At 51.7% G+C, this 13,239-nt stretch overlaps 2 protein-coding genes across 4 annotated transcripts in view; one reads left to right on the top strand and one right to left on the bottom strand.

Moving 5' to 3' along the window:
- Positions 1–173: 173 nt before the first annotated feature.
- Positions 174–8,705, top strand: CXCR5 (C-X-C motif chemokine receptor 5). Its single transcript, XM_064634832.1, has 2 exons — positions 174–307; positions 3,810–8,705. Exons 1-2 carry the CDS (start codon positions 269–271, stop codon positions 4,884–4,886), a joined length of 1,116 nt encoding a protein of 371 aa, XP_064490902.1. The 5' UTR covers positions 174–268; the 3' UTR covers positions 4,887–8,705.
- BCL9L (BCL9 like) overlaps positions 7,746–13,239 on the bottom strand; it is a 64,797-nt gene continuing 59,303 nt past the window's right edge. For all 3 annotated transcript variants that reach the window (XM_064634817.1, XM_064634819.1, XM_064634818.1), the window contains one exon: positions 7,746–12,363. In XM_064634817.1, the coding sequence (XP_064490887.1) occupies positions 11,204–12,363 (1,160 nt within the window). In that variant the 3' untranslated portion in view covers positions 7,746–11,203. The remainder of the gene's footprint in view (positions 12,364–13,239) is intronic.

Below are 13,239 nucleotides of genomic sequence, written 5' to 3'. Positions count from 1 at the left end.
GATGTTCTGAATCTTCTCTGGTACAGAACAAAGGAATGTGGATTCTTCAAACTGTACTTTAAAAATCAACTTACAGTACTAGTAAAAAGATGATAAAGCTAGATGCTAATCCTTACATCAATCAGGTCACTATGCCTGGAGCTCATTTGCCTTGCAAATAGTCTATTGTTACATGCTGTGTCCCTTCCTACTCAAATTACTAACTCCACCCCAAAAAAGAACTTCTGTTGAAACTTCTGTAGAAGAGACAGATCCTGCTCCTGAAACCATGGGGCCTGTCAGCTACTCATCAGAGACCTATGACTTGGTGAGTTGGGACTGGCTTTGCTTGATAACGGGGAGAGCAGGTAGAGCTGGGGTGGGCTGAAAGACTTGTTTTCTGTCTGTCCGTCTTCTCACCCTCCTGTTGGCAGAGTAAGAGCTTGAGCCATTTCTTAAGACAGCACAATCAGCCCTTGCATCCCTTAAGTCCCAACTTGGCCACAAACACAAGGCTGTTGCTTGCAGAGAGCCAGCGCAGTGTGGCTGCAGCTGATCCAAGGGTGCTGGATATTCCCATTGGGAAAGCTGCCGAACTGCCGGGGCCTTGTGCGCAGCCATTCTGGCAAGGCTTAGCCTGAGCACTGTCCTTGCATGAGGACAGACCACAGCCTCTGCAAAGGGCCAGGTGACTCCCCGGGAGAGCGGGGCTCCGGCAGCCCCGTACCCACTGCCAGCCTGTCCCAGGCTCTGTTCCCTGCTGCCCGTGCAGCCCTCGACACCTCGGCATCAAACATTCATTCCGAGCCAGGCACCTTCTGCAGCAGCCTTCAGTGGTATAAATGACTCTGCACACAGTATGCAAAGCCCTGTACACCTCGTCTGGTCTCCTTACACAACTGGAATACCCAAGCAAATCCAGTGCGCTCTCTCTCTCTTTCTCTCTGTGTGAAAACCCTTGGTACAACTATAGGTGCTCCTACCCCTGCTTGCCTTCTCCACATACAGGCTGCCACAGACTCTGTTGAAAGTATATTTACAAGAGGAGCATTTTGAAGAGGGGAAAATAAATTGCGAGTACTTCTAACAGGGAATGATGACACAAGGCCTCATAGTTCTCTCCCCACCGTTTGCAAATGAAAGACAGCAGCTGCACCTTTTAGAGTACATTGAGCTATCCAAGGGGAAGTACACAGCAGCACTATCATCTCAGAATTTATTTTTTAACCAATTGAGCAACTGTGGAAGGAAAAATTATGAGAATGTTTGCACCAAAAGGGTGTTTATCTCACAGTGAGTATCGCACAGTGAGTACAGTGAGGGCCTCATCTAAATTTTGATACCATACAAGACTAATCTACTCTGTTACCTTGTGGAAAAGTAACGTGCCCAAAATGATAACCCCCTTTCTCCATAGCAAAAATGCTTTGCTTGCTTAACCTTCCTCAACTGCAGCCTAGACAACCAAAATCACAGGTGCAGAAGAACCACTGAGATCTCCACCAGGTCCCTTGAGGTGCTGCAGGCCAGTTTTCATTGTAATGGGACCAATATGACTCAAGAGCATAAAGGCACCTGCACTACAGTAATGTGGCATTTCCATAGGCTTTGGTCTTATTCCTAGCTTTCCCTGATTCAGCACCCAGAGAGGTTATGAGCAGAAGCTCTGTCAGTAAATTGCACTGATGTGGGCTATTTCAGTTTTAAGGTTTTGGGAATAAAATGTGCTGCTCCCAGCCCTGGCATGGACTAGAAGGGAATGACTCACATGGAAAACCCATAATAGTGCACAAGCTGCTTCACTTCTGCAGCCAAATGTTTTGATCGCTGACAGTTGTGGGGAACTGAGAAAAGCAGCTGCCACACGGAGACCAGAATAAATCTGAATGTGGGTCAGGGGTAGAGGGATCCCTGAACAAAAAGCACACAGGAACAGCCTTCCCAGGTATGCAGTTGTTACAGAAAGAGACACCACTTTTTCTCCCACCCCCAAATCTGGCTGCAATTGTCTTGCAAGAGACCTGTTCAAAGGTCCCTCTGCATACACACTGTTGACTTATCCCATCCCAGATCAGGCAGCCACCTGCTTCCAGTCCTAGAAATGGGCAGCACAGTCCCCAGAATCCTCTCCTTGGCACATTCAGTGCATCTCCTGCAGCTCTGGCCCCTGTCCTTCCTGTCTCAGCCTGGACTGTGACTTTTCATCCTCGTCTCCAACTCATCTCTGTCCGCTTCCACCCACACATGCTGCTCTGCTCGGAGATGCATGAGAGGATGCCTCAGACTCAGCTCCGCACATGCTTCCCCTGCCCACAGCAAGTGGCTTTACAGTAAGAGCCCTCCCTACCTGCTCCCCATCAGCAATCAGATGGTGTCTGATAGTGGCACTCAGCCTCTGCACCTCTGGCTCCAAATACAAGGTGATGCTGGAAGCTGGTCAGTGGCCAAAGCCACTGAACACCACCCAGGCTGTCCACCCATCAGCATCAATGGTGCTGGCATGGCAGTAGCCAAAGGCAGAGGCCCAGGGAAGAGGGCAAGAGCTGGGCAAGGCTATTCTGCACTTTTCCCAAGGGCTTGTTTGCCCTCCTACCATCCACTGCTGGGGGACCCCCTGAGCCAGCTGTCTGCTCTACGTGTTCGGTAATGCTCCGTAGACTTCTGCCCCATCAGTGTGCCTGGCCCCTCCTGGAGCCATGCAGATGGTTTCAGCAGCAGAGTAGAGCAGTTCAGATGAGCCCTGCCACTGCCTCTTTACCCCAGTCACATGCGGAGGCACCCAGTGCATTGCCCAGGGAAGGCTGCCTGAGAGAGAAGAAACATAAATCACCCTTCCCTAGCCAGGAACAATGCAGGACTCCAGGCTGGTCACACTCATTTGGCTTAGTAGCACATTGGGTGAGCAAAAACCCCCAAAATCAACTCTAAAACTGTATAAAGCAGGGCTGGTATTTTTAGACGGGAACTTTGGCAGAGGAGGGAAGGAGCAGCAGGTGCAAACGGCTGCAGCTGGCAGTGAAAGGTATGAAAGCAGCAAGCAGAGACTTCCGCTGTGGTTGACACTGAAGTCTCAGCACAAGTCTCTGGAGAGGGTGTGGGTGGGGGACCTCAGGGTGACTGCTGCTGAGCTCTTCCCACTTGTCACTAATTTTTCAGCTTGCCACAAGCCTCCTGCACTGCTCTCTTTCTGCAGCATCCATTCCTCTAGCTATGGCACCACAGTGCCTCAGAGGCTTTCCTTCAGCCATGCTGAACGCCTGCCCCACACCTTTCTCTGAGCATGTGGAAAGCAATCTCAAGGACAGCTGCTGCTTGCTCTTGCCCCTTACCTTGCTCTGCCCCAGGCAGCTCCCAGGCCTCTGAGGAGAAGGTGGTCAGTGCAATCCCACCACCTTTGTACCTGGCAGCAGGCAGGACAGGGGCAGTCCGTATCAGAAATGGGTAGAAAACATCAGGAAAGCTGATAGAGGAGTGTTCCATGCTGTGTGAGGAAGCAAGAGCCACCAGCAGGTAAACTGGCAAGAACCAGATGATGAAACTGGTCATTTGACTGGACGCCAGAACATCACCAAATATGCTAGTTAGAGATTAGATCCTGAGCAGCTCTTGCTGTCAGAGATGGAGACAACCCTCTCCACAGGGTGCTGCACCTCCTGGCACTGGGAGGACCTCCAAGGTCATCACACTGCAGACAGGCAGCACCCGCTCCTGATGCAGGTGGGCTGCAGGACGTGGGGATGCTCCACTCTAGGTCTGCCAGGTGCAGCTGAGGGACTGGGTTCTTGTGTCCAGAAACTCCCCTCTGTTAACGATACTCTCTTATTCTCCAGAGCCAGGTGGAACTGAGTGGGTACTACGAAGCTGAGAACACCACCCCTTCTTTGGAGGGCTACTTTTGCTTCAACCCAGCCTCATCAGTGGTCGGCAACCAGAGAGACCCCTTCAGAAAGGTCTTCATGCCCCTCATCTATCTGCTGATGTTCATGTTGGGGACTGTAGGCAATGCTCTGGTCCTGGTCATTTTAGAGAGGTTCAAGCGGTCTCGCACCACCACGGAAAACTTCCTTTTCCATCTCACCCTGGCCAACCTGGCACTGTTGCTTACCTTCCCGTTCAGCGTGGTAGAGAGCTTGGCTGGGTGGGTATTTGGGAAGTTCCTCTGCAAGATACTCAGTGCTGTCCACAAGATCAATTTCTACTGCAGTAGCATGCTGCTGGGGTGCATCGCAGTGGACCGTTACCTGGCCATCGTCTATGCAATCCACACCTACCGCAAACGCAGAGCTCACTCCATCCATCTCACCTGCACGGCTGTCTGGCTCTGCTCACTGCTTCTGACTTTACCCGATCTCATCTTCATGGAAGTCTGGACAGACGACAGCAACCGCAGCATTTGCTATTTTCCAGAGGTTGGGATTGATGGCAACAATGCCTGGCTGGCAACTCGCTTCCTCTACCACACTGTGGGCTTCTTTGTGCCCCTGCTGGTCATGTGTTACTGCTACATGGCCATTGTCCGGGTGCTCTGTCAGTCCCAGCGCCTGCAGAGGCAGAAAGCTGTCCGTGTGGCCATCCTGGTGACAGGAATCTTCCTGCTCTGCTGGAGCCCGTACCACATCGTCATCTTCCTGAACACACTTACCAAGCTAGAAGCCTTCACCAAGAACTGCCTCCTGGAAGACCAGCTGGACACAGCCATCATGGTGACAGAGGCCATTGGCTTCACACACTGCTGCCTCAACCCCATCCTCTATGCCTTCATTGGAGTCAAGTTCCGTAATGACTTCTTCCGGATCCTGCAGGAGCTTGGCTGCATAAGCCAGGAGACCCTGCAGGAGATCCTGGAGGTGACAAGGAAGGGTAGCGGGATTGATTCTGACAACACCACCTCCATCTCCACCTTCTAGCTGGAAAAGGCTGCCTGCAGGACAAAACTGGCCTAGGGCTTTCCTTCCTAGTGGCATACTTGCTGTGGTCTCAGTTACAAGTTTCACAAGCAACCCCACCACTTTTCTTTGCTCCTCAGGAAACAGGTCCAATAGCCACCGAACACCCGAATCCCATCAGATACCTTGCCTGGCTCCTCCTGATTCTCGTACCTGTAGAGATCTGCCTGGCAGCTGTTGGTGAATGCTGGCTGTCCAGTGGTCACTCCCGTGGGGCTGGATGAACCCAAGTGGGTTGAACTGACACTCCCACCTCTCCCTCAAAATGGTGACTGCAGGCATCCTGTGCATGAAGCCAGGCACAAGACTGGGGTGCCAGGGGCAAGGAAAAAAGTGCAGCCAACTAAGCTAAGCAGGTCTCCATTTCACTAGCTCAGGTTGGTACAGACATGCCCAAAGGAAGCAGCAGGACCCATTGGCCACACCAACTGGAAAGAGAGATGCAGGTAGGACTCATGGGGGCTGTAGAGCTCAATCGCATAGCATGGGCATACAGTGCTGAACACTCTCTGACTGCAACATTGTCTTCCTGCTGCATGACATCCCCCCCAGCCAGCCATGACACATTCACCTGCCCGACACAGCTCATGCCAGCAGGTCCTCCCACAGACTAACAGATTTGACTGTCACAGACTCCTTTCCTGACACCAGTTGCATCTTTCCCCACTCATTTGATCTGTTTTACTGCTGTTAAGATCTTCTGTGAGTGGCTGCTGAACTGAATGCCTGACTATGCAAAAGTTTTCCTTTAAGGAAAAACACCATTTGAAGAGATGGCTTCTGTCTTGTGACTCTGCACAGGGGACAGAAACCACACCGCTTTGTAAGTCTGAAGGTGTAACTTTTCTTTCAGCTCACTGTATGGCAATTTGTGGGTTCTGAGAGCAAGGAGACCCACTGCCCCAAAGTAAGGAAAAGAGCTCGTTTGCATAATTTCTCTTTGTTTTTAGCGAGGCGAGAGGAAATGCAGCATTTTGCTTTGCACTGTGCTTTCTGATATTTTTCCTCAACAGGGCTTTCAGAGATTAAGTGCATCCAGGTGTACAGAGAACAAACCTGGGTGGTGATCTTGCCCTGAACTGCAGCTGAACTTCACTATACCCAAGGGCCCTTCTAAAAAGACCAGGCATTATGGAAGGGGTTACGTTACCTCAGTCTGGCTCAGGTAGAGAACTCAATAGCTCGTTCTCACATTGTGACTTCAGGAGAAAACTCACCAAGTATAAGGCAGTCCACCATTTCCTGCAGTGCTGCATCTTCAAAGATGAAACCTGCAAATAATGGTGACTGTAATTGTTCAAGCATGTACATGCAGCAGAGGAAGAGCAGCTCTCTTTAGCCTGTCCTCGTGTTCTCCATGGTTGTACCAGTGAGTAGACCCATTGCAGATGCATTGTAAACACCTCCCCAGCAGGTTCTGATGAAACTGTGTTTCCACATACATAAAACTGTTACTGAAGAAATGAACAATCAGAGTGTAAAATTCTTACAGTGGTCACAAAGTAAAATCTGCACACAAAGTAAGAGTCAACAGATTGATTACACATCTATTGTTACTATAGTTTTTAGTACTGGTATGTACAAACCTTTAGAAATGTTTGATGTAAGCTGTAATAAACAACTGAAGGAAACACCTTCTCATGGATAGTGCTTGTAAGCAGTTGTCTGCAGTCATGTCACTTTCTCGAGGGAAACGCATCAGAGAGCACTGAGTGGGCAGACATCACCTTTCTGACAAGCACTGCTGTTCCCACATGGGGACCACAGGGCTCACAAGACCACCCTGTTCAGATTCCCCTTCACTGGTGCCACAGAATGCCCTGCTGTGTTCAGAGTCAGTCCAGATCTACATTAGCTGTCTGCTTTCCAGAGCCTCTTCCACCAACTGGAGCACCTGCTGCCCCAGTTTTACAGCAGCTGCTAACCCAAGTGGAAAGCTGTCCTTGCACCCACATTTGGCTCAGCCAGCCTGGGAATGGCTTGGCTCAGAGCTGGCAGACCCTTCCCCAAAGAGCAGCTGCTGCTCCTCCCACAGCTGCCTGCAGCCAACCTGCTGAATGGTGACAAGAAAGCAAGAGGAACTTTCCTTCACCACAGAGGAAGCTGGGCTTTTCACTCAATGAAACCCTTGCTGCCTCCTCAAGGTTTGCATGGCTGTCACACGGCCCAGAGCGGGCTTCCCTGCCACCAGAGCCACCCCCAGACACCACAGCCCTCAGGCACACAAACCTTCAGGCTCCCCTGTGGAGCTCAGCTCAGCCCCTATTCCACTGCTACCAAGTGAGGCAGATGTACTCTGCCCACCCAGGCCACCAGGAAGAGGCACTGAGCCCAGGGGAGCTCCAAGGTGGCTCTTGCAGGGAGTGGGGAAGTGGCGTGTGGGAAGGCAATCTCACCACCATCCACAGCACACACTCTGCACCCCCAGCCCTGGACCATGCTCTGCAAACAAGGCTCCAGCAGACAACCAAGAGAAAGCCTTGGTCTCTGCTGAAGGCAACCCCAAAGACAAGGACACAAAGACTCACAACAGCACACTGCTCTGCATTTCCTGCAGGGCAACCAAGTCTCCCAGGAGGCAGAGCTGGGGTGTTTCAGCAGAGCATCCTGCTACACGCGCGCGATGATCACAGGGCTGTGGCAGGCAGCGGAGCGTGCATGCGTGATCACGAGCCAGCAACGCATGAATGAACGCGTGCCTGGGAGCGCTGCAGAGAAAGGGCTCCCCCGATGCCCACGCAACCCTCCCAGCAGCTCTTGCACCCTCTTGTCCCCACTGCAGTCCCATGGAAAATCACGTGGAAAAAGACAGGCACAAGGTCAGGTTTTGAAATTTGTCTTTTTAATAAAAAGGCACCTATAAAACAGGTCAATACATTACAGGCAGCACAGATACCCAAAAACAAGCCTAAAAATTGTTTCAAATAAAAACCAATAAGATGTCTTCACATATTGTATTTATATATTTATATTTATATATATATATTTATATAATGGTACAAAATGACTGGGGAATTTCTCCATGGGATGACAGAGAACAGGTCAGTCACCTTTACCTCAACGTGAAAGCTAATTCCGGGTGCGTGATTATCCGACGTACTGAAAGATGCGGTTTCCCAGCATATGCTTTTTTGGAGCCGGAAAAACATGGCGAAGTCATGGCTAAAAGATGGGCAAACCTACTGTGATTAGGTGGAGTCAGTACACAGAACTCAAGCTGAGAAGCCGAGCAATAAACTACAAGACACAAGACTAGACACAGGTCACGGCAGCAGGCAACCAGCTGATGGCAAACCTTGCCCAGGTCTAACACAGACTGGCTGTCACTGAGCCTCCAGAGGAACTCCTGCCACACTGCTGTTCACAGACATGGTTGGGAGTGGTGCCCAGGGCAGAAGGGTGTTAGGCAGCACTTCTTCTCCCCGTTGTTCAGCCCTCTCAGTGGTAGGGATAGGGCTGGCTCTAGGGCAGTGCAATTTTGCAGAAGAGCATCGACTGCTGCTCTAGAATCCTCAGTTCTGACCTAGTATTGGGATTTCCCTTTTGTATCCAGGGCTGCTGAGTCAAAAGGCTTTGCTTCTTATTTGTCACTGAAGGACAGGTGTTCCTTCTGTTGCCAGGTAGAAATAGCACTGCACTGCCCCATCCCCACGAGCAGCCAGCACCAGCCTCCTGAGTCCTGCACAGCCTGGGGGTTGCAGCCTGGGGGCTCCGGCTGAGCAGGGACAACACGCTGCCCACAAAGACAGGACTGCAAGCCCCAAGCAACTTCTGTGTCAGGCTGGGCAAAAAGGACAACAGGGAAGGTACGAACACGTGGAGATCTCAACCGGGCTAAAACAACAGCTGTCTACAGACAAACAAAAAACTTCCATATAGAAAATGTTATGGCTTCAAATTAGCCAAGACTAGCTGGTGGGTAATGAGCAAGGTTTGAGGCTGTAATTGGTATTTGGATGTTTACGAGAAACTACCAGCAGCCAACACCCCAAAGTGCAGCCAAGAGAAGCCACAGCCTTTCAGGCAAGTCAAGCTTAGAAAGAGCTACATCTGTTTGAGCCACATCCTCCCATGTGAACACACTGAAAGGATGGAGAATCCAACCAACTAACATGGTCAGGTCCAAAGCCTGAGCTGAAGATTATTCCTCTGCTCCAACTGCAAAGGCAGGGATGACCACTGCCTGTTTTATCACCTCAAAAACCGCTACTTGCTCACATCATACACAACAAACCCCTACAAAGCAGGAGACCAAAGCAAGATTCTTCCTCAAATCCAGACCCATGCTTCTTACCCAGTACTGCTCGCTACACAATGCCCCAAAGCTTCAAGGTATTCCTAACTGGACTTTGTGACGCCATCGTCTCACAGACTGGATCGAGAGACGTTTCAGCACCCACCAGCCTGTCCAAACAGCTTGCAAGATGGTGAAAAGTGTTGCTGTTTACTCGCTACTTGACAATCTCCCTTTCCAAAGCCCTCTCCTCCCTGCAGTACCAAGCTGGGAAAGGTGAGCTCTGTTATAAGAGAGTGTGCTAAGTCTGGCTCTGCAGAGATAATCCTCCAAGCGGTGCTCCCCCGACAGCTGTGTGCCCCAAGTTCACCGCTGGGTGCTGGAATGGGGTCCCTGCAGAGGTCCAGAGACACTGCCATGAGTGCAGAAGTGTGTGCACATCACCCCACATTCCCCTTCGTGAACAAACACAGGACAGACCATCAGGACCGTGTGCAGGAAGACCTTATGGAGTGCAGGATGGGGAGGATGGAGCGCATCCAGAAAAGCCAGAGTTGTCCAAATGGCACACTTCTGCCAGCTTGGGAATGAGGGACTGCAATGCAACTTCAGCCTCTTCTGTCTGAAACACAGAATGGCCATGCCACTGACACCAAACAAGACTTACACTAAAGTGGAGTATTGCACGCAGGGACAGGTCCTCTTCAACAGCTGGACCTCTCCTGTGCCACAGGGCAGGGCTGCTGCCAGTAGCTCAGGGCGAGATGGAACAAAGACTGCCTGCGAAACTCTGGAGGAGAAGGACCGACAAGCATGAGGAAGACCTGGGAGAGCATTCAACAGGAGAGGGGGCACAGGACAATGGCAGACGGTGATGTATGGGTCATGGACTGGTGTAGGAAGGCTGCAGAAGAGCAGGGTTCCTAGCTAGCCTCTCCTGGAAGCACCAAAATGCATCACCTCACTCACCTCGGAACCCATCGGTCCCTACACACCGTAACACCTGCCACCAGGGGACACAGTAGGAAGGGAAGAGAAGGGAGTAGAGGTGACAGGGTTGGTCAAGACCTTCGGGTCCAGCATGTTATCATCTGCGAAGCCCAATCCTCACCACTTCTCCAGCTGAAGGGAGAATGCTCCCCAGCATCCCCAGCTGCCACAGCAGCTTCTCCACAGAGCAGCAACAGCTGCATCCCACGAAGCTGTGGCCTCTGTCCTGCCAGATGAGCATCAGCAGCATTTCACCAGGGCCACAGCTCTTGGTGGTGGTTGTGTTTGTGTACTCAGCAGAGCATCCACAGGGGCCTAAGAACTGCATGACACTACATTCCCCCCTCGCACATGCAAACCATCCAGATGCATGAACAACACAGGTCTGACACAGAGTCACTCTACAATGGGATCTCTCAACATCCTGTGCACCCTGGGGATCCTCCTCCCTCCCCCCCTCAAGGAGAGTCTTCAATCCTTGTACACTGTTGCCTTTAGCATGTTTTTTCTGTTTCTGTTTTTTAAAACATGTTTTGAGGCTTCTATTAAAACACAGAAATACAGAACAATTAAAAACCAGCACAAGTTTCGCCTTTCCCAGCGACCTATTTACAGCTAGTTCCAAAAACCCTCTTGCACATTTTGGTTGCTTAAAAAGGAAGGAAAAAAAGAAAAAAAAAAAAAAAAGAAAAAAAGGAAAAAGAGAGGAAAAAAAAGGGAAAGAAAAACACTTGACAGAGGAAAACCGTAAGTGAAAACTTTACAAACTGACACAGGGTCTGGATGTCCCTAGTCTCCACTCAGGGTTCAAAGTAACAGCCCCACTCCCAGCCCCTCCACCCTCCCCTTCCCCAAAAACGAAAGGAAAAAGAAACCCAATTCACATCAAGTTTACTGCACATATGGTTTTCTGTGTAGAGGCAAATCCAATATGAAAAGCATCCCACGTGGTGTCCTCCACTGACATTGGCCCCCAACCCTCCCCTGCAGAAAGGTTTAAAAATGTTTGTAGAGGCAGCCCAGTCCCCTCCCCAGCCCTGAGAGCCAGCCGGGGTTAGAAAGGCAAGTTCGCCATGTTCCCAGGCCCGGGGATGTAACTCATCTGGCTGTCCAGGGAGACACTCCTCTGCCTCATCTGGTGCGTGACCATGAGGTTCTGCTGAGGTGGGGGCCCCATGAGAGAGCCCTGAGGTGACATCATATGTCCTGTCTGGGCATACATCTCCCCTGACACAGACATGCTCCTCTGCTTGGCCTGCATCAGCATGAAATTCTGCTGGGCCATCAGGCTCTGCTGTGGAGACATCATGCCCTGGTGCATGCTGTTGCCCATCATGCCTTGCTGGGGTGGTATGCCTGTCCTGCCCAGCATGGGCATTTGTCCAGGATGGCACATGGGCATGCTGAGTCCCCTCTGCACGCCCTGCTGCCCGGGGAGGCTGGGGGCATTCATACCTGGCCGCACCGGGGGCTGCTCAGCCATCATGTTCTGCAGGTTCATGAGGTGAAGGTTGGAAGGCTGAGATTTCGGCGCCTGGCTGTCGCTCTTGGGGAAATACTGCAAGGTGCTGCTTGGCTTCTCTGATGGGATGATCCTGGACAGATCAAATTCAGGGATCCCTGTGGGTGTGGGGCGGATGACCTCGCTGAGCTCGGGGTCGTTCAGCACCGATGCCACCCCGGGAAGCACGGGCGGGTAGGGCTCGCCAATCCGAGGAGGGATGTTCTTGCCCATCATGTGCTGCTGAGGGGGCATCTGGCCAGGCTGCTGGGAGGGAAGGTCCTCAGGCGGCAAGGGCATCCCTGGTGGGTAATGCTGCTGCATCCCAGGGCCACCTCCCGCACCGGGGGCTATGGGCATGCCTCCAGCAGGAGATGCCATGGCGTTGTGGGGCTGCTGCATGCGGGGGAACACGAGCTGGTTAGAAGGAATCATCTGTGAACTGTTGGGCACAGGGCCACACTGCTGGTTCAATGAGTCCTGGGGACCCGGGGGCATCATCATGGGGTTCTGGGGGGGCACGCCTGCCCCTGGCCCACTCGGGTGCATAGGAATGTTGGAGCCCAGAGGGTTTGGGGAGGACATCATGGAGGTGGGGGGTGGTTCGTGGGAGAGGGGCTGCTGACCAGGCAGGTTCATTCCCATGGGGCTCTGAGAGGATCCAGGTGCCACAGAGTTCAAGTGCAGTTGATTTGGCTGATTCCCCGTCACACCTAAGGACAGAAAAAAGAGAGAAGAGTTATCCCTCCTCTCAGATCTCTTAGGATTGCAAAATCCACATCCTGAAAGCTTCATCCAGTCCCATGCTGGATTTGTAGCTTCTTACAGCCCCCTGATTTTAGAATCCTGGCTCGATGTGCTGGGACAGCCCTACACCACGGTCTCAGCATGGCTCCCAGCAAGGCTCCCAGCTACCTGGAAGGCCCCGAGGAGTGACCCTTCAACACTGTGGGCTGCAGGGTTCACACCGCCCAGCAAGCTCCGGTGGCCACACAACCTTGGGCGGTGAGGAGGAAAAAAGCAGAAGAGTGGGCAGCCCAACAGGGGTGATGTCCAGGTGGGACATCAGAACAGCAGAGCCATCCATGCCTGTGGAGGCAGCCAATGCATTTGCATGCCTGCAGTCAACCTAAGTGACTGCTCAGCAGTGAAAGAGTCAAAAAGTTGATTTTTCATTTTGAAAACTGCCAAAAATATTTATCAGACAGCTTTAAACCCCTAAATCAAGTGGTAAAGCACACTGGAATTCCCCTTTGGGCTGGTCACCAAGTGACAAAAAACACTCATTTGCCTAGCTGTCCTCACCAGTGCCACCGGCTAGTGAAGCGTATCTGGCCTACTGAAATCACAGCTATGCTACCTACAACACAGGTTGCCTCATGCAGGCACCTGGGCTGCACTCAAAACACCAGACTCCCAAGCCCTGTTCGGAGCATGCCTGTCCTGTTACACAGAAACGCAAGGGCTCTAAGCAGCAGACCTCTGTCTGCAAGTCCTGAGCCTGAGAAAACTCCAGGAGCCATGAAAATTCAGGGCCAATGCCTCTGCACAAGGTAAAGGTAGGTCTAAAAAATTCCAGAGCTCACAGA

The sequence above is a fragment of the Pseudopipra pipra genome, chromosome 23 (genome assembly GCF_036250125.1).
Source record: "Pseudopipra pipra isolate bDixPip1 chromosome 23, bDixPip1.hap1, whole genome shotgun sequence".
Classification (NCBI taxonomy): Eukaryota; Metazoa; Chordata; class Aves; order Passeriformes; family Pipridae; genus Pseudopipra; species Pseudopipra pipra.
The sequence above is the reverse complement of the archived record's forward strand: the minus strand, read 5'-3'. Positions and strand labels throughout refer to the sequence as shown.